The 23502-nt window shown below is 51.0% G+C and overlaps 1 protein-coding gene across 1 annotated transcript in view; it reads left to right on the top strand.

The window, feature by feature from the left end:
• Positions 1-23502, top strand: part of MMP24 (matrix metallopeptidase 24) — a 40930-nt gene that overhangs the window by 15745 nt on the left and 1683 nt on the right. Inside the window, exons 2-8 of the mRNA XM_059133416.1 lie at positions 2813-2961; positions 6864-6980; positions 8676-8980; positions 16366-16527; positions 18423-18637; positions 20640-20778; positions 22217-22483. Of these exons, the coding sequence (XP_058989399.1) occupies positions 2813-2961; positions 6864-6980; positions 8676-8980; positions 16366-16527; positions 18423-18637; positions 20640-20778; positions 22217-22483 (1354 nt within the window). The remainder of the gene's footprint in view (positions 1-2812; positions 2962-6863; positions 6981-8675; positions 8981-16365; positions 16528-18422; positions 18638-20639; positions 20779-22216; positions 22484-23502) is intronic.

Raw genomic sequence — 23502 nt, 5'->3', positions numbered from 1 at the left:
ACTGTGCACCTTGTTTATTTAACCCAATAATTCTTCACTGAGGTTTCCATTAAAAAAAGGAACCTAATGTACCATTCTGGCTGAAAGGATGCAGTGCAGGGGTGTAATGTTTCGATGGCATGACTTAACCTGGGGGGAGCAGCTGGGCACCAGGATGAATAGTGGGTAACTTAGCTGTGCTGTCATGTCCATTTCTAGATGATTTACTTGAGCTTTTTGGCTGATCCTGGGCCACAACAAAGTCACAAGTGATTCTCTGTAATTTGCCCACTTTGTGAACACATAATGACATATCATCTCCCTCCACATCCTCCTCCTCCTCCTCTGATCACCATGCTCCCCTCCCCCAATTCTTCATCATTTGAAACCCCTCTCGGAATGCGCCCGTGCTCCCCTCCCACAATTGCTCATACTTTATGCCTCAACACTGCTTCAATCCCTCTTTGCCTGGGAGCCTCCCCTGAGTTCCCCTCTCTCCCGGTCCCCACCCCCATGTGGAGAAGACACATCTCTCTTGTTCTCCTATAGAACTCTGTACACACCTGACTTTGAGGGCTGTGTTTTCATGGTAGGTTTACTTGTGGGGCTGTGAGCTCCTTAGGCATCTGTGTATCCCCAGAGCCTTGCATGGTGCCTGCAGTGACTGCCCAGTTATGTTTGTTGAACAGATATGAGGAGCAGCACTGGGTGTCAGGCACTTCCAGGCACTGGATGAAGAGAGACGAGTTAGAACACAGACTCTTCCCTTAAGGCACTTAGAGTCTGACAAGTCAAGTAACGATTAGAACCCAGTACTGTAAGGTCTTTACTATCTATAATGGGGGGTCGGGGGAGCACAAAAGAGGAAGAAAATGACTTAGTTGGGGGGGGCTGAGGGAAGTCTTCTGGAGTTCTGAGTGGAGCTTTAAAATAATGGAAGATTTTAGCCTAAGGAGTATGCCAGGGCCAGGGGAAAAAACATACAAAAGCATGAGAGAGAGTCAGTGTTTGAAAAGTGTAAGAAGTATTGATATTTTGTGCCATAATTTGGAGTGAAAGACACGTTCTAGGTCTCAGTAGGAAGGTGGTAAGGCTGTCATGCTGTTGTAGAGGTTAAGACTTTATTGTTCTGTTTTGTTTTTAATCAGTCAGCTGCATTTATCACAAGGCAATAAAGATGTTATAGTCACCTTAGATGAAAAAAATAATAACTTATTTATAGTTTCTGGTCTGCTTCCTTCCCTGGTTTGCTTTGACTTGTAATGATAGATACATCCACAAGAAGACTGTTGGTATAGAAACAAGAAGCAAAAATCACAATGGGAATAATATTATTTTCTAAGTTCTTTCTCCTTCCTTAAATCACGTGGTGTGCAGGGTAATTTTCTGAGGGTGGGCTGAAGCTTCCATCTGGCTAAGAGACCAGCATGGGGGGGAGGTGCCCCGTAAATGCTGGTGGGTTCAAGAGTCCCATGGGGGTTTCCCTCATTTTCCAACTGATGCCACAGATATTTCCTGGTGCTCTTGTTTCTTCAGGCTTCCATACCCGCCTGTCAGTGGGAATGACACTTTTTTTTTTTCTCTCTATTTTGCTGTCTTCCGGAGCCATTGTCTGTTTGAGTTTCTTCTTCCAAGTTACTTTCTGACATTCTTGCCCTTTCAAAGTGTTCCTCCCCTTTTTATTTGACTCCATGCCTAAAACTTAGAAAACAGAAATGCTCCCCTGTGATCCTCTAATGGAGGATGCTCCTGGTTAATTCTTTTTTCATTTAAAAAAATATATGTTTTTAAAGATTTTATTTACTTATTTGACAGACAGAGATCACAAGTAGGCAGAGAGGCAGGCAGAGAGAGGGGGGAGCAGGCTCCCTGCTGAGCAGAGAGCCTGATGCGGGGCTCGATCACAGGACACCGAGATCATGACCTGAGCCGAAGGCAGAGGCTTTAACCCACTGAGCCACCCAGGTGCCCCTAAAAAATATTTTTGACATCATTTCAGACTTTCGGAAAACTTTTCCAGAATAGGACAAAAAAGTCCTGAATACCCTTCACCTGGTTTCCCCAATTCTTAACGTTTTACTACATTTGTCCCCCGCCCCTCCTCTCCCTCTCTCTTCTCTGAATCTGTTTAAGAAAAGTTGCAGACATCGTGCGCCATTATATAAGCCAAAATACTTCAGTGGATATTTTCTAAAAACAAGAAATTCTCTTACATAACCATGCTATTATTTATTTATTTTTTTATGTGTGCCTGTCTATGCTTTTTCCTATGCATGCATTTATGTATTTATATTTAAATTAAATAATGCATTATTTTGCTTATATGTACTTACAATGGCTTGCTCTTTTGGAGGGGTTAGCGATAAAGCCTGTATATAATCTCAGGTCAGTAAGGATTCTATAACATGATCCTTCAGCCGACTCTGACGTTCGACACAGCGGTTCTGGAGCGTACATTTTAACAGGCTGCTCTGCTTCAGAGAAGAAGCATTCTTATGCTCATGCATGTCTAGTTACATTTCAGCGGAAACCACTGCATAAGGGAGTAAAGAGGCAGGGTACCAGACAGCCTTGAATGCAAATTTAATCTTTTATTCTGTAGCCAGTAGAGAGCCCAGGAACACTTCAAGGAGAGGGAGCCAACAAGAGCTGGGTTTTCTGGAGATTAGCTTACCAGTGCGTGTGCAGGAGGGAACGAAGGAGGAAGCAATCAGAGTATGAATCCATCGGTCCCTTCAGTAAAATGATCCCGAGTTTCAAGGGCGGATCTCTGCCCAGGTAGATCGAAGCCTTCTGCATTATGATGCGTCTTTCTCTTTCCCGTGTCTTTCAGAACTGGCTAAAGTCCTATGGCTACCTGCTCCCCTCGGACTCCCGGGCACCCGCGCTGCACTCAGGGAAGGCCTTACAGTCAGCAGTCTCCACTATGCAGCAGTTTTATGGGATCCCCGTCACTGGGGTGTTGGATCAGACAACAATCGAGTAAGATCTGCGTAGGCCATCGTGCCCTACTCTCCAGACTTACATTTGGGTTCATATTTGTCACGGGCCCCGTGTATATACCATGCCCATCCTGTCTGCCTGTCTTTCACTCCTGCAGTATCATCCAGTGGGTACCCCAAGGTGCCCTTTCCTATGTGAGTGGGGGAGGGGCTCTGCCCTAAATTTGCAGTGTGACCTTAACCCTTCTGGACCTCAGTTTCCTTATCAGCACAATGAGCAGTTTTGTGAGAGGGGGTCTTAAATCTCTTCTGACTCTAATAGCTTTTGGCTCTCTGAGTCACCGCTCTGGCTTTTCCTGAGACGTACACATCTCCCTCGGTACAAACAACTCCAGAATGATCATGAGTTGGCAACTCGTTCCACTTTTTCCGTTTTTCAAATATCACTGAATGCCTACGTGTGCCAGGCACTGGACTTGATCCTATGAGTGCTGCCCTTCAGAGGCTCACCACGCCATGAAAAGTGCAATCATCTGGCTGTACCAGTCTAGAACACAGAAGGAAACGTGAATTTTCAGGGAGGTACTCCAGAGAAGCCAGACCATGAGCCTGGTTGCGTTTACTCAGGGGGAGTACAAAGAGGAGGAAGAGACGGAGTGACAGGAACGGAACCCAGGATGGGGGCTGAAAAGGAGCAGCCAGAGCAGTAGAGGAAGCTAGGGGTTCTGTGTCCTGGAGCAGAAGGGGAGCATGGCCAGTGGGCCCGGCTGCTGCAGAGCAGTTAGGAGACAGAAGAGCACCAAGGCCGAGTCTAGCAGGAAGGAGACTAGTGCAGGCTCTGTGGACCGGTGGAGACGAGGTCCAGCAGTGGGGAGGAACGCAGGAGGGGAGTCGAGGTGGCGAGTGGAGGCAAAACTTGCTAGAAGCCTGACAGTGAGGGAGGAATAGAGGGTAGCTGGAGGTGGATGGATTTTTGTTGGCTTGTTTGTTCTTTTGAAGATAGCTGAGAATTAAGCATCCTTACGTTTGTTTGAGAAGTAGCCTTCAAAGTCATTAACGCTGCACAAGGAAAGCCACTACCACCACGAAGGCATTGGCAGCGAGCTGGGGGAGGGTCCCAAGGAGATGCGGAGGGCTGGGGGTCCTGAGCCCAGATAGTAGCAGGGAGCAGAGCCCCAGGGCAGGGTGCGGGGAAGTGGTAGGTGGGGGCAGATCCAAGATCCATCCACCTTGGGCCTGAGTCACCCCCAGGAGACTCATCTTTCTGGGCCTCAGCTTGTTCACGTACAAAGAAAGGGGAGCGCTGGATTACGGGTCTCCAATTCTACATCCCATTTTTCTAAGCTGTTAAAATTGGGTTGAGTCTGAGGTTTTCTGATCTTCTAATTCTGTACGAACATTTTCTAGTCCTCGGGTTCTCTGATTGCGAGATTGTGAGCTTCGGAGACAATACGTTTCACTGCTGCAGTGATGGCGTGGGGGATGCCGTGGCCCCGTGGCCTCTGGAGGCAGCGGGTTACAGAGAGCCCGGCCGTATTCAAAGCAGAGGTTATTTTGAGGGCTTTGTGCAGGCCTCGTGGCAGTGCATCCTGGGGCAGGAGCAGTGGTGTCTCTGCTGAGGCACCACCTGGCCTTGGGTTTTACTCTGTTCCAGAAAGCCCCAGGCCTGCTGGACTGGGTTCAGAGAGTGGCAGGTGGACCAAGAGAGGAGGAGGTGGAGGGAGCGAGCTGGGGAAGGAGGATGGCATCTCCCACGTGCAGGTCTCTGCCCCCACTTCTTTGTAGGAAGGCAGGGAACGCGGTCTTGGAGGCACGACAAGGGAGAAGGCGCACACACTTCATCCCAGACCTGAGTGGGGAGGCTGTTTGGTGGGGTAGAATTTAGAGACCTTAGTTTCTATTCCAGCTCTGTGACCTTGACAGTCACTGCCTTCCTCTGGGCCTGTTTCCTCCCCAGGGGTCCTTCCAGGCCTACCCCAGCCTTGGCTGTTGCACAGGTGGCTCCTGGTTCTTCCTAAGGACCATCAGGGAAAGGAAGCCAGAGCAGCCATTTAAAAGTACTACTTTTTGAGTGCCTACCTCGGAAAAATGTCACACATTCCTTCATTCAGCATATCCTCAAGCCCAATCTTGTGCTAGGCCTGAGGAAAGAAAAGCCCCAGCTTCTATTGTCTTGTTTTGTTTGTCAACTTGCATGAATTACTAGCTCATTTACTCATTCAACTAAGTCCCTGTCCTGCCTCAACCGCTGTATTCTGCAAATTACTCGATTTATCTGTGTATCTTTTCACTCCTCTGCAAAAATGAGGATAAATAATTTCTGGTCACCTCACAGAGCTGTTTTGAGAATTGAAAAAAAAAAAAATGTCTTTAAAAGAACGCCAAACTCTGTAAAAATTAGAAACGTTTGTACCAATATGTGATATTGTTATTATAGTGTTTTTTAGTATTGATTTCTGAGTAGAGGCATTCGAGGCAACAGGAAGCCTGCAAAGATGAATAAGACCTGGTGAAGTCCCTCGGGGGGCCTTTTGCTATTTGGTGACAACAGTCTCTGTTTCCTCTTCTCTATATTGCCCATGGCAACAGCTTTCAGCAGCTGCCCAGGAGGTGGACTGTTGGCTCTTCCAGCAATCTCCAGCTGTGGTTTAGTGAGTTGGTCATTAGGCCAGCACAAGGACATAAAATACAAGGATAGCCTGGGCCCCAATCAACTACGATCTTCTAAAATCTCCTACCCTGCCCTCTTTTTGATATCCCCAATGATGTCCCAGGCTTAATGTCGTTTAGCCTGACAACAGTTATTGGGATTCACTTAGTTCCAGGCACTGGGCTAGCTCCTGGGGACATGATGATGAATACGATGCCATTCCAGTCCTCGAAGAATCTGCCATTTGTTAGAGGCGATACACTAATAGATTTAAAAATCACAACACAGCGTATGAACTGCAGCAGAGAATTCTGTTCCAAGCCCTACAGGTGTTTAGCCACTTTCTGAACAGCTCTAGTGAAAGGGAATTTGCTGTCTTAGGAGCTACGCCACTCTGCTGCTGGGTGGTTCTGATTCATGCTCTGATTCATTCAGCAAATCATTAGCAAACATCTTCTGGGTTAGGCACTACACAGGCAAGGTTCCTATGTTCACGGAACTTAGAATCTGCTAAGAAAGACAAAGAATAAACAAAAAAGCGAATATATGATATAGTTTCAGGCGATGATCGATGCTATGAAGAAAAATTAAGCAGGATAAACGGATAGCCGTAGGATGAGAGTGGGGAGCTATTTCAGAGGAGGGGGGCAGGGAAGTCCTCTCTGAAGGGGTAACATCTTCACATCAGAGTAACATCAGAGACCTTAAAGAAGTAAGGGAGCAGATCATGTGGAGAAGAAGAGCATTGAAAGCAGAAGAAACAAAGACTCAAGCAAGAAGACCCTGTGGCTGGGAGTCCAGTGTAGGGGGCGATGGGGAAGCCTTCCCCTTGAAGAGGACTCAGGGCCTCGATCATGTGTATCCCCGCAGGCCGACATGAGGAGTTTGCATTCATTCTAGGTGTTTGGGGACATCGTTGGAGGGTTTTAAAGTAGGGAGTGAGGTGACCTCATCCCATTTACAGGGTATTTCTACATAGACTAAGGCTTACTACAACCTAAGAACAGCGAGAGCGAGAATTCTCGTGTTGTTGATGGGGAAGCTGAGGTTCACAATAATTCGCTTGCCTGGGCTCCCACGATGAGTGGTGGAGCTGGAACTATCAAGCCCCCGCCGCTGAGCCCCAGGGAGTAACCAGTAGGTCCTGTCCCGCAAGGGAGCCCATCAGAGCCAGGGTCCCCAATCCAGGGTGCGGGAGCACACGGCCATTTCGACCAGGACTGGGAACCCTGCCTGGCCTTCCTAGAGTGCCGGGTGACCACAGCACGTGCATGTGTGTCCTCTCTGCCCAGGTGGATGAAGAAGCCCCGCTGCGGTGTTCCCGATCACCCCCACTCGAGCCGCAGGCGGAGGAACAAGCGCTATGCTCTGACCGGACAGAAGTGGAGGCAGAAACACATCACCTACAGGTGCTTACCTCCCTGCCCCCCATTCCTGGCTTCGCCACTGGCTCCTGCTGTATACGTGGTGGGTGTGTGATGGGGGTGAGAGCCAGGTATGCTGGCATCAAGACCTGGTACGGAGGGCCTATGACTTTGTCCCCCTGGTAGCTTCCAGAGGATGCTATGTTTCCAACTTCAGGTGTATTTGGTCCTTTGGGGGCTCATTAGTTGTGTCCTGCTTAGAGTCCTACAGTTTTTAGAAAGTGGGGTATGGATCATTCAGCAGCTTTCTGCTGTGATAAAAATCCAGGGCTGTGTGCACTCTCCCTGTCCCTGCTTACCAAACCCCACTCCCTCCCTTTGATCTGGGTCCCTTCTCCACTGAGACCCCATGGACGTCACCTGAACTTCCCAGCACAGTTCCAGTTGTCTCCTAAGGGAACTGAATCACAACAATGTCTCTCCTGAACTGTCTGGGGAAACCAAGGGCAGAGGAGGATCAGTCCCCAAGTAAGATCAGTGACGGAGGACAGGGGTGATGGAGCCCAGCACAGCACACTCAGACAGCTGAATCTCAGGGGCTGAGGCCGAGGCCAGGCATAGAGCAGACTCAGATGGGCTCTAGTTGGCACCTCTCAAAGCTCTGACTCCATCTCAGGTAGATGCCCTGGGGTTAGGGGTAGGACCTAAGACAGAGATCCCTTAATAAAAAATCAAATTTAAAAAAATTTATATATTTATTAGAGAGAGAGAGAGCACAAGTGGAGGTGCGAGGGGCAGAGGGAAAAGAAGCAGGATCCTTGCCAAGCAGGAAGCCCAACTTAGAGCTCAATCCCAGGACCCTGGGATTATGACCTGAGCCCAAGGCAGACACTTAACCAAATGCACTGCCCCTAAGACAGAAATTCTTAAAACTGAAGAATGAAGGACTCTTCTGCTAATCAACGATAGAGACTAGGACTTGAATTTTTTCCAGAAATCTGACAAGAGAAGGAAACCTAAGAAGAATCTGGGTTAGAAACTCGATAGACTCTTAAGGTATCCTAAAGAGGTAGAATGAATCAAGAGAAAGAACTGGCTTCTAACCTTAACTTCTATCATCAACCTCTCTGGGCCTCAGTTTCCTTACCTATAGAATGGGTGAATAATCCTTACCCAGGTGTCCATGGGGCAGAGCACCCAGTAGGGATGCCCTGTATGGAGAACCATTCAATATGGCTCTTGTAACCTTAAATCACGAAATCTTTAACTGACAAAATCAGATACCACTGTATACCAACTTCCCAGGTCGACAAGTAATAGTTGGGTAATTGGTACCAAATATTTATAAAAGGGATGTTTCACTTAAACTCTCCACTGTTTAAATATTTCTGTAACTTCTATAAATACATTTTATGTATTAGGAGAAAAATGTAAAATTTTGAAAATGCTGTTCCCCTCCCCCTTTCTTTCCTGCACATTGGAATGGAATTCTGTATTCAACACAAGCTTTGTGAAAGGTCAAATATAAGACCTCAATTAAAGCTAAGCCACTGAGACTGAGTCAGGGGTAGGGACCCAAAGGCTTCACCCAGCCTCTTCTTTAACACCAGAGGTAACTCAGCAGAATCCTAGGGTTCAAAATTTGGAGACGACTGGTCCATATGGTCTCTGGTATCCTATTATCTTGCAAATCTCTGACTCTGACGGTTCCTTCCTACTGACTCTCCCCTCTCTCACCAGCATTCACAACTACACCCCGAAGGTGGGTGAGCTAGACACACGGAAAGCGATTCGCCAGGCTTTTGACGTCTGGCAGAAGGTGACCCCGCTGACCTTTGAAGAGGTGCCGTACCATGAGATCAAAAGTGACCGGAAGGAGGCAGACATCATGATCTTCTTTGCTTCTGGTTTCCATGGCGACAGCTCCCCATTTGATGGAGAAGGGGGATTCCTGGCCCACGCCTACTTTCCTGGCCCAGGGATTGGAGGAGACACTCACTTTGACTCAGATGAGCCGTGGACACTAGGAAATGCCAACCATGATGGTAAGGCCATGAGGGGAACGGGGTTAGTCCTGGATTGCTCAGTTGTCAGGGAAAGACGCCCCAGGGAAGAGCGTGGGATGCCACAGATGAGTTTCCTGCTCTGGAGCTTTGTGTCCAAGAGCTAAGAACCTACGAGGGTGGAAACTGAGGTCTCTGATAATGCTCAACACTGGCCCATCCATGCAGATGGATCAGATCACTTAGTAAATGGTTCTAACGTGGGGTGAGTCCAGAAGGAGGGGTTAGGCCATGAATAGGAAGAGGAAGTCATGGATCAGAGGCTGGAGGAAAAGGTAAAAACATCATTCAAGCGGAAAGAGGGATCTGAAAATGGTAGTGCCTGGCCTGGCTGCTAAGGGCTTCAAAGGCATCGTACAAGGTAACGTGACTCTCTCCTTTATGTCAACCTCATGGGTGAATAATGGGCCCCATAATCACTCTAGTATCCTTGGGTAACTTGCTTTTCACCCCCGTAACTTTCACCCCCCAGTAACAATACTCTTGAGCTTCCAAAAGCGTTCCTCATCAGTATTTACTCCCAAGGCACTTGCTTAGTAAGGAGGCAAGTGGACATCATTATGCCCATTTTTAAGATAAAGGCTTGGGGCTCAAACGGTACAGCTGGTAACCAGCAGCGCAAGGGCCCAAAACACAGCCCAGCCACTCAGCTCTGTGACTAGAGGCACAGAGTATCCTCGCATATAAAAACGAGGGACTGGACTAGGTCATCTCTAAGCCCTCTTCCAACACTAGTGTGACACGATACACAGCCCAGGGAAGAGGATACCCAAACATTTAAGCAAAAAAGACATGGTCTCTGCCCTCTGGTAGTCCACAGTTGAGTGGGGGGAGACACGCGTGCATAAGCAACTCTGTCACAAAGCCAACCACTGAAGGAGGTAGCTGAAGTACCAAAAAAATAAGAAGAGGCAGAGGGGGTCTGGAGGAGAAAGGGATAGAGGATTCTGACTCCGAGATGAGAATAGATAATGATTAGCATGTTGAGATTCCAAGGCCTGTGTCAAGGGCTTGTCACATACTATGTAATATGTATATATCATTATCATCATCCCCATTTTACAGATAGGTAAACTGAAGTCTGTAGAAACATTAAGGAGTCTTCCTACAGTGCCATAGGCAGTGAATGGTGAGATGAGGCTTTGAACCTGGGCATTATGACTCTGGAGCACTTTCTTTCTTTCTTCTTTTTTTTAAGTAACCACTGCTCCCAATATGGGGCTCAAACTCATGATCCTGAGATCGAGTTTCATGCTCTAATGACTAAGCCAGCCAGGCACCCCTGGAGCACATACTCTTAGCTACGAAGCTAAGCTCCCATGGTCCTCAAACTGCGGGGCACACCAGAATCGTCCAGAAATCTTTCTAAAGAATGCCCATTCCAGGTTCCAGGCCCCTAACCTCTTGCTACTCTGATTCTTTGATTCTGGGGTCAGGCCTGGGGATCTGCGCTTGGTGTGATAAATGCTCCAGGAACTTCCGATGTAGGCGTTCCCTCATCTCGAGAAATACTGGCTTGGTCCCCAGAGTTTCCCCTCACTTGCCTGGTCATAAGAATCCCCTGAGATCCTTGTTAGAAACAGATTCCTAGGCCCTTCCCCTGGGCATTCTGATTCTTAAACTTAGGTACGTCAGGGGAACACGGGGCATTCTTTTCCCTCAGCTGTGCTGCAGGCTGAGAGCTGACTCCTACAGGCCCCATTCCTCAGGCGCTCAGTCCGGTGTCTGGGGCTGGGGAAAACCCCCTTGAGAACATTTCAGATCATTGCGTGGATCAGGGATCAGCATCTCTTGGCTTATCTGTCAAAGGGTGACTCGCCAAGGCTCAGCCTCGGCAAAGACAGGAAAGTGTTAAGCTTCTTTGTCCCTCGCCCTCTTCAAATGTTGGTCCTCTTTCCTATCCAACGCCATTTCCTCGGCCCTGATACCCTCTTCCTGACATCCTGGGTGTGCTTTCTGGCTTTCTAAACAGCTATTTTTCTCCCCTTCTTCTTCTTGAATCAGTGTCCAGGAAGGGCTGTCTGTGCTACCTGATAAAGTGCGAGGAGAAGAAATTAACGTTTTTGAGCCCTGTTATGTGCCTGGCACGGTTAGCTGATAAGATTTTAGTTCTAGCCCTGATGGAGACAAATGAATTCTTAAAGGGATGTTGGCTAGAGGAGGCACAGGGAGGACACTCTTACCAACTCTGCCTTCCCCTTCCCAGCTCTGGGGTTTCTACTGCCTGCCAGCCCTCCTTGCTGTTGGAGACCTTGCGTCCCATCTCAAAATCCCATGAACTTCTGGTGGTGCGTGCGGGAAGGAGCTGGGACCTGTGGATGCGCACAGTCCCAGCATCTCTCGCCTGTCCCACCCCATCCAGAAGAACAATCACCAATTGTGACAGATCGTCCCAGATGGCCAATGTCTTCTCTGGACAAGAGTCAGGACTTTCCTGTGCTCTGGAAAGCCAAGCACAAACTTGTTTAATGCAGCCCCTGACCTTAGCAACGGGCCCCTGACAGGTGAACTGGAACACAGCAGGTTGCCCTAAGACAGGTTCTGGAAGGAGATGAGAGGAACCAAGATTTATGGAGCACCTGTATATTATCTCGTTTAAATTCCACATAAATTCAGCGAGGGAGTATGTGGAGCCTCCCAGGAACTTTGTGTTTATTGGCTTTCTTCTCCTTCTAAATTTCCATTATGGAAAACTTCAAACTCACAAAATAAGGGAGAATGATAATATGAACCCCCAGGTGCCCACCACCTTGCTTCGCCCATTCCCCTTGTGATGTCTGCGCCGGCTCACCAACGCTCCCCCTGCCACTTTTATTTCCTGGCTGACGTATTTTAAAGAAAATCCTTGGCACAATATCATGTCCCCTGTAAATACTTTAGGACATACCTCTAACGGGTTATTTTTTAACCCAACCACAAACCGTTATCAAACCCAACAAAATTTTCAAGAATTTCTTAAAATCCAATTCCTGGTTTGGGTCCATTTTCCCAGAATTATCTCAAAAACGTCTTTAACAGCTGTTTGCTCACAGCTGGACCCAGACAATAGCCACATGGCGCACACCGTTGACATCTCGTAAGCCATTTCCATTCACAGCCATCACCTCACCTCCCCACCCGCAACCCCATTGAAGAAACCGGGTCACTTGTCCCAAGCACAGTTATTTGGCTTAATGGGATTCAGATTCACTTTTAACGCATCTCCCTTCCTCCCATATCCTGAATATTGGTCATTAGACCTGCAGGCCTGACTAGACTCACTATTGGGCAAGAGTGTCCTAAGTGGCGGGTGTTGTCCTGCACTGGGATGCCCGGCTGTCCCACCATTAGTGGCGCCGTGGTGGAGCAGCGGCCTCACGTGTGTCAGCCTGACCCAATCACTATAAAATTCACTTGGGGGATTTTATATTTAAAACAAAAAAATGGGGGCACCTGGGTGGCTCAGTGGGTTAAGCCACTGCCTTCAGCTCAGGTCATGATCTCAGGGTCCTGGGATCAAGTCCCGCATCGGGCTCTCTGCTCAGCAGGGAGCCTGCTTCCCTCTCTCTCTTGTCTGCCTCTCCATCTACTTGTGATTTCTCTCTGTCAAATAAATACATGAAATCTATAAAAAAAGAAATCTTGCTGCAGAACAGCTTACAGATTAATCTCATTTTTAAAAAAATTAAAAAACAAAACAAAACAAAAACAAAAAAATGTTACCTAAGTCCTAACCCCAAACCCCTGAATCAGAAGCTCCCCCATCTATTTAAAAGGCTCTCCTGGAGAACCACTGGATGTAAGGGTAGAAGGGTGATCCCGATTCCTCCACGTCATTGGAGATTGTGGAAAGGGCAATCTGGCCCACCATCCCTTCCAGCTGGTTTCGGGGGCTGCTTCCAGGCACCTGCTGTCCTCATCTCTTTTCAGTGAGTCAAGCACCAACATCTGAGTTCACTAAGCTCGATGAGAAGGGGGCCCGGCCCTGGGGAAAGGTGACAAGACAGGAAGAGTCACTGAGACCAGCCCTTCGTAGAGTCCTTCCACGATGACTTCTGTGACTCTTCCCCGCCCTGGGAGTTAGACCAGACAGGGATCATAATCTCCCTTTAACGGATGAGGAGAGTAAAGATCCAAGTGGTTATAAAAACTCCGTTAAGTGGCAGAGGCAGGTGGGAACCCAGGACTCTGAATTTTTCATAATCACCCCAGATGGTGCTGCAGCAGGTGGTCCAAGGTACACACCTGGAATGTTTGGCACCGTTCCCTCCTGGCTGCTGTCACCCAGCCCTGTCCAGCACAAAGCCTGCCCTCGAGGAAGTCACAGTCCTGGGGCAGAAGACCGTGTGTGCTAGTGGCTGCCACGGAAGGTGGAAAGGGGTCAGTGCCATAAAGATGACTTGAAGAAACTGCTAGGGGAGTCGAGGAGGGAGGACTCACTGCCAGTGGGGGAATTCAAGGAAGTCTTCCTGGAAGATGTGGCGATGAGCTGAACTTGGACGGAGTAAGGCTATTCTGGGTAGAGGGGACAGCACTGGCAAAAGAACAGAGGGAAAGGGAAATGTTATAGCCTTTGGGGGGGGTCGGAGGGGTTCAAAGAGATAGGACTTCACAAATAAGGAGATTCTAAGAAAAGGAAATGAGGCAGAGACAAGGTATACTTGGGTAGTCGAGTCAGACGTTTGGGTACTTGCTAGGCGATCCCAGCCTGTGGGGATGCTGGTCCTTGCACACAGCTCCACGGGACCCTGCTAGTTAAGAGTGATCCGCAGCTCTGTGCCAGGAGGCAGAGTGAGCACTTTACATGCCTTGCCTCATTGACTTCACCCCCATTCTTAGGGTGAAGGTACCATTCCCCGCATATTACAGAGAAGAGATTTAAACCGTCACACGGCTGTGACATGCAGAACTGGGATCCGGGTCCGGCTCCCTCGGACCACACTTCCGACTACTCTGCTTCCTTGCTTCTCACCCTCTGGGAGGGTGAAGACCCTAAAAGCCTCCTGCCCCTTAAGTCCTGGGATCTTCTCCATCCTTCTGCTTTTCCTCTCACACGTTCCAGGGAGTTCTTCTGCCCCCTCCTCTCTCCTTCCATCTCCCCAGAGCACCCCCCACTGAAAAGTCCCTTCAGGTTCTGTGCCATGGGATGCCAGCTCCCCAGGTCCTCTCTACCTTTTGGTTTCCAGCATAAGCCCACGGTCCTCTTTCCTTCAAGGGCTTACTCCCGTTCTCTGCAAAGACCCAGGCACAGAGGCCATCAGAGTAACAGACACAGACTGAGGACAAAGGTTTAGAATCTTGCCAAGTGCTCAGAGCCCCGCTGCCTGGTTCCCAGCAGAGATCCCTGTGGATGCCCCCTAAGGAAGAGCCTAGTCATGGGACAAGAGGCCTGAACAGCTTGTCCCAGGTCGCAGAACAGGCCAGGAGCAAAGCCAGGCAGCACAAGCCCCCAGGAAGCAGAGCTGCCTTCCGCTGGCTCCAGTAGCTGCCTTTGTTTGGGATGGAGCTGAGAGATGAGCTCACCCTTCCCTGCTGCCAGAGGAACCAGGACCTGAGGAAGGAACTGGGGGCGGCCTGGCCTCCTCCTGCCAGCTTGCCCTGCCCCAGCAGAAGGCCAGCCCCAGGCTCTTGGCCAACCTTGCCCTGATCTTGCCCATCCCCACTTTGCTGGAGACGCCGATGATGTCAGCAGAGAGGCAGGCATGCACACGTCTGGGTCGCCCAGAAAACTCCTCTTTTCCCAAGACCTTAACCAGAAAGGCCAGAGATAATCGCCAGCCCCATATGACCCTCACGGGGCCTTGCACAGGGCTGGGCAACTTTGCCAGTGACACTGGAGCCGGAGAAGGCACCGGCTGTGGACTCCTGACCACCTCATGGGCTCCTGGCAGCCTCCCCTGCACTTCAAGGTGGCAGGACTGAGCCACAACATGCCTTAGAGCTGGGCAATGAGAGGCAGAGCTCAAATGCCAGAGGTCAAGGCAAGCAAGAGTTTATAACAGGACGGACAGGGGTCAGGACTCTACAACAGCCTGCCCAACTCACTGTCACTTGTGTTCCTTTCCCAAAGGTGGGGTTACTTAACCCCTCCCCACCCTCAAATCAGGCCTTGCTCTGTCCCAGGCCTGATCCAGAGGCTCAGAGGAGCTGGCCTAAGAAAATCTGGTAGCTGGAACGGCACGGGCCTTGTCCTTCTTTTCTGGTCAATGGGCATGTTCCAGGTGCCAAGTGGCCACCTTAGATATGCTAATAGCAGCTGCTGGGCAGTGCCACGCCCTTCACACATATCTTATCCAATCCTCAGGAGACCCTATGAGGTAGATATGATCTCCACATTTTACAGCTCAGGATGTTGAGGCTCAGAGGGGAGACCGACTGGCCAAGTTCACAGCACTGGTGGGGGTAGAGCTGGAGATGAGGGTCCGTCTGGCTCAGGGGCCCACACTCATGACCACTGTGCCATGTTGCCGCCCCAGCTTCGTGCTCGGGATCCCGTGTCCCACTTTCAGCACCTGGACCTTGTTGTTTTCACTCGCATTTGAGTCCCTGCCTTGATCTTGGCCATGGTTCAGTTCTGTCAGGATTGAGGTCTTGCCCAACCGAGCGCTGCCGGCAATCAGAGCCCTGCTTGCACCCGGGCCTCCTGAAGCTGACTGCCCGTCCGCTGCCCCCAGACCTCCCCCTGCTGCTGCTGCTGTTACTCCCTCCCCTGGCTTGGCCCTTTCCATCTCTCACCCAGACCCTTCTCCGGGCTCCAAACCGGCCCCACTGATGCCCTAGCTCTGGTCTCCTTCCCCTCTGCTCCCTCCTCCAGCCACAGCACAGGCAGAGTGACTCACCGGCTAAGAAGCCAATCCAGATTCCTTTGCGTGGCATCCCAGCCCCACTTGCCAGCCTGGCTGACCTCATCTCTCTCTCTGCCCTCCCCTCGTGCTTTGTTCCAGAGCCAAGTGGAATGAGCCTGCTTGTCCCTGGATCTTGTTTACAGTGTCCCCTTGGCCAGGAATGCCAACCGCCCCGCCCCCCACCCCGAATCTATACTCCTGACTAACTTCTTCTCTTTCAAGAGTCGACTTAAACTTCACCTTTATGAAGCTTTCCCTGAACATCTTCAAGTGTAAATCACGCCTCTCTTCTCAGAATCCTCCCATGACCCTTACAGATATCTATTCAAGCACCTGGAACATGAATATCACTTATTTGTTTCTCTCTCCAAACCCCCACTATATGGAGAGTTCCAAAAGGCAGGACGGTGTAGGATTTCTCTGGTAGATCCCAGTGTCCAGCACAGGGCCTGACACAAAGCTTTGCTCAGTGTTTGCTGAAGCAATGGATTGATTGATACCTAAGTGGGTGCCCTGGGCACCTCCCCACCCCCCTCTCCACAGGGAATGACCTCTTCCTGGTGGCTGTGCACGAGCTGGGCCACGCGCTGGGACTGGAGCACTCCAACGACCCCAGCGCCATCATGGCGCCCTTCTACCAGTACATGGAGACACACAACTTCAAACTGCCTCAGGATGATCTCCAGGGCATCCAGAAGATCTACGGTGTGTGGCAGGGGAGACGGGGGCCACTGCTCCTTCTTCGGGAATGGACTGTGACTACCTGCCCAAGGGGTTGGGGGACACTCACATCCTTCACCATAGCTGCTGTCTGACCTTGAGAGACCTCTGAGGTCTTTGCCTGACCCACTGGGAAACCACGGGGAGGGTCTGAGCTGCCAAAAGTGAGTGGAATTCCACTCACTCCCTCTTCTCTCCCTCCTCCCCCTCCATACACCTCCATCTTGCCTCCTGTGGTGCACTCTCAAGGGGACCCCCACCTCTAGTCAAGAGATTCCTAAACAAGAAAAAAATGAGAAGCTAGACTGATATCTTGGTAAGATAGGAAAGGCCTCCCTCCCAGTTCTCTGTTCACACTGGTCTATGAAGGTCTTGTTCTTATCAAGTCATTTGAGAGGGGAAGACCAGATTCTGGGGCAAATGTACAGGAGCATAGCACAGGCCGCCTCAGGCCCCAGGCTATGAAGCACGGGAGAAGGGCTCCCTCTGGAGGCCCAGAATTTCTCACAGGACAGGCGGCCCCAGTCAGAACCGTGGAGGATGGGCAGGATCTCTACCAGCGAAGCCGCGAAGACGGGGCAGGAGAGGGGAAGGGAGGGACTGGAGGTATTTTGAAAGTAGAACAGACAGGATTTGCTGATAGACCAAACATGGGGGTGAGAGTCAAGGACAACACCAAGATTCCTGGCTTTTCTAATTGTGAGGCAATAGGATTTACCAGTCTATTGCTCAGAGATCTGGGCTGGGATATTGATTTGGAATCCCTGGTGTCCAATGTATAACCACTAGCCACGTGTGACTATTGAAGTTTAAATTTATATTAATTTGAACAAAATTAAAATTTCAGTTCCTCTGTCACACTAACAACTAGTCACTCATTTCAAGTGCTCAACAGCCACATATGGCTGGAGGCTACTGTATTGGACGGTACCCATATAAACCAGTTCTGCCATCATAGAACATCCTATTGGACAGCCCCAACATAGAAGGTCTTTAAAGCCATGAACCCGGATGAGATCACTTAGGGTGGTGATGCTTAACTAGGGGACTCATTGGAATTACCTTGGAATTTCAGTAAAAAGTGCCCACATTCTCAGAGATTGGGTTCTGATTGGTCTGGGCTGCCTTCTGAGCATCAAGCATTTTAAAATCTCTCCCAGTGATCCTAATACACTGCCCAAGTGAGAAAACTGACCTGGGGGCAAAAACAAAAAGAAGAGGATCCAGGTGCACTCCAAACTTTAGAGTAGGGTGGGCGAGGAAAAGCTACCAGCAAAGGAGGTAGAGAAGCAACAGCCCGTGAAGTAGAAAGAAAATCAAGTCAGTACGGGCTCCTGGAAAAGTGCTTCTCTCATCTTGCTACTCCTGGCATCATCTGAGAGCCTGAAGAAATGCAGAATGGCAAGCCCCACCCCAGACCCTCTTGAGTCATAATCCGCATTTTATCAAGATCTCTGGATAATCTGGATGCACATCAAAGTTTGAGTCAGGAACCCTTGGATTTGGCAACATGGAGGTCACTGTAGATCTTGACAGACAGGGCGGACACTGTCTTGGAGCAGGGTAAAGAGGGAAGGGGAGACAGAGTGAGGCCAGCATGTGTGCAGGGGTCAGGGGAAGACGGTATGGGACACTGAGCCTAAGAAAGGACATGCTCTCTCTTACAACAGAAGAGAAGAAGAGAAGATACCGGATTTGCAGGTGGAAAGATAAGAGTCCCATTTAATGGCTCTTTCCATCTATTTTCTCAAAGATTGGGGGAGGAGGAAAAATGGGAGAAGGAACAGAGGGCTGGAGGTTGACAGACCCCAGAGCTGCCTGGGTGGTGACGAGGCACGGGCACTGGGAGGCCCTGTCTAAGATGTAGCCCCTCTCTCCAGGACCTCCAGCTGAGCCCCTGGAGCCCACGAGACCACTCCCCACGCTCCCCGTCCGCAGGATCCACTCACCGAGTGAGAGGAAGCACGAGCGCCAGCCCAGGCCCCCTCGGCCGCCCCTGGGGGACCGGCCATCCACACCGGGGGCCAAACCCAACATCTGTGATGGCAACTTCAACACGGTGGCACTCTTCCGAGGCGAGATGTTTGTGTTCAAGGTAGGGCCAGTCCACTGGCAACACCCAGATGGCCCCCTTCCCACTCGTTCCTCCTTGTGGGGCAGGAGAAGACTGATGCTCTGGGGTTCAGCCTGCTTTGGGCTTGGACAGCAGCTGGCCCAGTGGCCAGGACATGGGGTCCCTTTCTGGTGCTGCCGGGTGATGTGACTTACTTCCAAGAGGGAGGTGGGTAGACTGGTGATCCTACACCTTCCCAGGGGTTAACGCTGGGGGAAAGTGCTGGAGGCCTGCTTCTGGTTAGTAACTTTGAGCAAGTCACCTCCCTTCTCTGGACCTCAGTTTCTCCGTCTGAAAGCTGGGAGTCATTCCCCTCATGAAGGGTATATGAAGATCAGATGGGTGCATGGAGTAACGGCTGGCACTGTGGTGGCTAAGTCTGTCACCAGATCCCGCCAGAGTTAAGGGGCCAGTACCGAGGGATGCCTGATAGGAAGCTGGCCTAGGCTCCATCTCATCACTTATCCTGCTCCTGTCACTTCAGCCATGCTCCAACCTCAGGCCAGCCTGTTTGGTGGGTGTGTTGCAGATTTTGAGACAGTGTTTGGAATGCAGGATTTCAATTAGGAAGTACCTCTGGGATCAAAATCTGGGAAGGAGGGAAGGAAGCAAGCCTGACGGGAGAAAAGCAGCAACTAGGTCCGCTGCAGAGTTGGCCACCCCCATAGGGAGTTCTGGAGCTAGAATGGCCCATCAGAGTCATCCCATATTGGGCCTCCTGCTTCATTCAGTCACTGGATGAGAAGGGGTATGACCTTGGGGGAGCTCTCTAAAGCTGAGGCCATCCCCAGAGAAGCTGGCAGTTGAAAACAGCCGCTGACCACACCCTGGGCCACCAGGGCAACAGGCCCTCCACTGAAAGCGACCTGGCCAGCGTGTCTCCATCACACTGGGTGGCTGTGGGGGCTGCCCCCACTCCTCTCAGGGAGTTCTCCCAGCAAGCTCTGAGTACCAAGCTAGAGTCCGGCAACACGAGTCAACGCCAAGCCTGCCTCTCACAGAGTAGCTCTAGGAAAGTCACTTGGCCTTCCTTAAGACTTGGACTATCTCAAATCTACTTAACAATAGATTGTGAAAGTCAAACTAAGGTTTAAAAAACTCGTTGTGAAAGTACTTTGTAAAACACCTTAAAAAAACCTTTTCTAGTTTTTGTACCATCATTTACACATGACCTTCATCCTTCTGCACTCTGATCCCCTACCGAATGGCTCCTCGGCCAGTCTAGGTTTTATCATCCCCATTCACACATGAGAAAACTGAGCTCCTGGTAGGTTATAGGCCTTGCCCAGACTGCCTACCTGTACAGGCCCATGACACTAGTTGAAGAAGAGGGCTTTGATCAGACACTTGGCCTACTGAGCTGCCATTCATTCAACACCAACTATGTGCCCCCTGCTGTTCTAGGCACTTTACCCATAATCTCTCATCTGATCCCCATTGTTACCCCCATTTGTAGGTGAGGTGCTTAAAGTCTGTGCTCACGGTCGTGCAGCTCTGAGTGGAGGAACCTGAATTCACATCCAGGTCTTGAAAGATTCCCACAGTTTGCTTCCCAGGGTCCTTGCCCTGCTGGGTGGAGCCAGCTGGCGAGGGGGGCGCTCTGCCCAGGCTCAGTGGCCAGCCTGGGAGTGGCCGCTAAGGTCAGTGACTCTCTGCTGCCCTCATGTGGCCACACCAGGCCCGGCATCATCCCTTCCAGGTCCTCCACACCTCACCCCTGCACCAGGCCCATCTGCTGTCTGTCTCATGGCCCCATGTCTTGGGCAGCAAGAACCATCAGGAGCTTATATGAAGAGAGTTCACAGGCATCTTGTCTTCCTCACAAGGCACTGGAAGCTAGAAGCAGCAGATGGACAGACATCAAGGAGGGTTGCAGGGCTGGGCCCAGGGGAAGCTTTTGGGTTACCGAGGCTTGAGCCCCAGGGCTGAGACCACTAGATTGAGGCAGGGCCTGCCATGCCTTTCCCCCATCCCTCACCTCCAGGATCGCTGGTTCTGGCGCCTGCGCAATAACCGGGTGCAAGAGGGCTACCCGATGCAGATTGAGCAGTTCTGGAAGGGTCTGCCCGCCCGCATAGATGCAGCCTACGAAAGGGCCGACGGAAGATTTGTCTTCTTCAAAGGTAATACAGTCTGTGCTGAGAGACCTGGGACAGTTCCCTGACCTTCTCAGGACCCCCCTTTCCCATCTGTACACAGGGAGAGGTGGGGTGAGGAGCAGGTGCCCCACACCAAGGGCCCCTCTGGCCCTAACAGAGACACTGACTTCTGACAGGGCAGATCCCTGCAGGCAGGCGAAGCACAGTCTGGGGGAATTAAGTCACGAAGAGATAGTGGAGGGTCTGTGCGCCCAAGTTGGTGGGATAACAAGGCTCAGCTACACTGGGTGGTCCAGGCACGTGAAGACCATGCGGGGCTCCATGGGAGGCCATCCCAGCAGAGGTGGTTGGGAGGAGGTCACAGAGGCTGCAGAAGCCAGGGCAGGGGGCAGGGGGAGCTAGCGTGTGTGTCCTGCCCACTCAGAGCTAGGTGGTTTCACTTCCATTATCCCGAGGTGGGCCCAGCCCCAGAAGGGTAAGAGACAGTGAGAAGTGAGGACGGCAGTCCAGGGGTAAGGGAGGGTAACAGAGTCATGGTGTGGGAATGTGCACGTCCACTGGAAGAGCTTAGACTGACTGACCACGGAGCCCCACGTCGGACAGCTGTGAGCGGTGACCTGGAAGGGACAGTGGGGGAGGGTCCTGAGGAGCCTCGGTTACGGCCGAATGCGGTCTTGACCTGTTAGAGCAATGCTGGAAGTTCACGGGACGTCTCTGAGTAGTGGAGAGCCAGGGGGCAGGTGGCAATCCAATAGGTCAGAGGTGCGGAGGCCATTTCTGAGTCAGTTGCCGGAGGGAAGGAGAGAGAGTCGACGAGGCTCGCACCAGGGAGGACTGGTGAGGCCAGGGTGGGGACAGCTAAACGATGCAAAAGGCCTCATAAGAGGCGGAACATTGAGAGGAGAAGGAAAGAGAGGGGCAAAGGTGATGCTAGGGCTTCTTGTTGGGGAACTGGGAGGCAGAAAGGTGATGAGGGAGGGAGCCCTCTGTGGAGGCGATGAGGAACTCCGGGAAGCAGATGTGGAAATGCCCAGAAGCTGGGATCAGGGTTCCTGGCTCTGGGGCTCAGGTCCGATGGGAGTCGCTGTGAACCTGCAGAGTTGGGTGTCACTGGTGGAAGGTGGGGGAGTCCTCATATGTGTGAAGCCACAGGAGTGGCTGAGGACACCCCAGAGGAGAGGAGCAGGTCACCTGAGCCAACAGCGGGGTGGGGCATGGAGGCTGGGCGGCGTGGGTCCAGCTGCCCAGGATCTGTGGTGACTGGCTTCTGGCTCCCATCCTCTGCCAGGGCCAAGGGGCTTCAGTCTCCCACAGAGGACCTCAAGCAGACCTTAGCTGCTTCCCCCTGATCCTCTGGCTCTGTGAATGACTTTAGTCCTGGAAGATAGACCCGTGGCACTAGCTGCCACCCCTGGTACTGTGTGACTGGGGAAGGCTGATTCTGGGCTTCTCTTGGCTACAGGTGACAAGTACTGGGTGTTTAAGGAGGTGACGGTGGAGCCTGGGTACCCCCACAGCCTAGGAGAGCTGGGGAGCTGTCTTCCCCGAGAAGGCATCGATACAGCTCTGCGCTGGGAACCCGTGGGCAAGACCTACTTTTTCAAAGGTGAACGGTATTGGCGCTACAGCGAGGAGAGGCGGGCCACGGACCCTGGCTACCCCAAGCCCATCACTGTGTGGAAGGGCATCCCACAGGCTCCGCAGGGGGCCTTCATCAGCAAGGAAGGATGTACGTAAAAGCTTGGTGGTGTAGGGGGTGGGCTGATTTTATATGGGTCTCAACAGGGTCCATGGGCATACTCTCAAGGTACCCAGATTTGAGAAAGGTGCCTGATGGTAAAGACAAAGGCCTCATGTCTACCCCTTTCTCTTCCCAGCTACCAAGTCACACCTCTCATCCGCAGGGATGTCTCACATTTTATGTTTCCACAGACTGACTTCGCCCCTTTGGATAGCATCTCTCAAATAGTGGTCCTCAGATGTATTCTAGGGGTTCCTCGAGTTTTCAGATCTGAAAAGCAATGATGGATACGGGTGCTTTCAAAGGTGCTTGTGTAATAAGGCTTGAGGGCAGGCCAATGGAAAGAAAAGCCTTTTATATTTATGAGACATCTCCAAAGCTCCTCCTGGAGGCCAGGCTGGGAGCTCCCCATCAGACTAGGAGCTTCTCAAGAGGAGGGACTGGGTGTTGCCCAGTGCAGAGTGGGAGTCCATGGATGTTTGTTCCATAACTTTCCCCTGATCTGGGACTCAGGAGCCTGGCTGGCTTCCTGTCCCACCTCCACCACTTCCTAGGAGTTTGGGCAAAACATCTGTTTTCCCAGCATCCTCATCTATCAAATGGGGATAATAATGGTACCTACCTCGTTGGCATTTCTTCACAATTAAATAAGATAAATTAAGGGGAGTACTTAGACACACACCTAGTACACGGTCCCTGCCCTGTGCGTGCTAGCTGTTGTCATCATTGCCATCATCAACTTCTGGTTGGCGTGTCTTATGTTACGTAGAATGGCAGGAGTCATTCAGTTACTCCACAATAATTACTGAGTGTCAGCCTGCGTGGGAGAGCTGGAGAAGGAGCAGGAAACAAGCCTTGCATTGCATCCCTGGCTCCCAGTCTAGAGGCAGAAAACAGCTAAGGTGGCAACAAAAGCTCTAAGGGAAGGGAATGCAGAGGGAAAGCTGGGGGTTTGGGGGAAGGGCTCTCCAAGGAGATGTCACTGGTAAGAAAGCCAAAAGTCTCAG

The sequence above is a fragment of the Mustela lutreola genome, chromosome 9 (genome assembly GCF_030435805.1).
Source record: "Mustela lutreola isolate mMusLut2 chromosome 9, mMusLut2.pri, whole genome shotgun sequence".
NCBI lineage: Eukaryota > Metazoa > Chordata > Mammalia > Carnivora > Mustelidae > Mustela > Mustela lutreola.
Note: the sequence above shows the minus strand (reverse complement) of the source record. Positions and strands in the feature narration are given on the sequence as shown.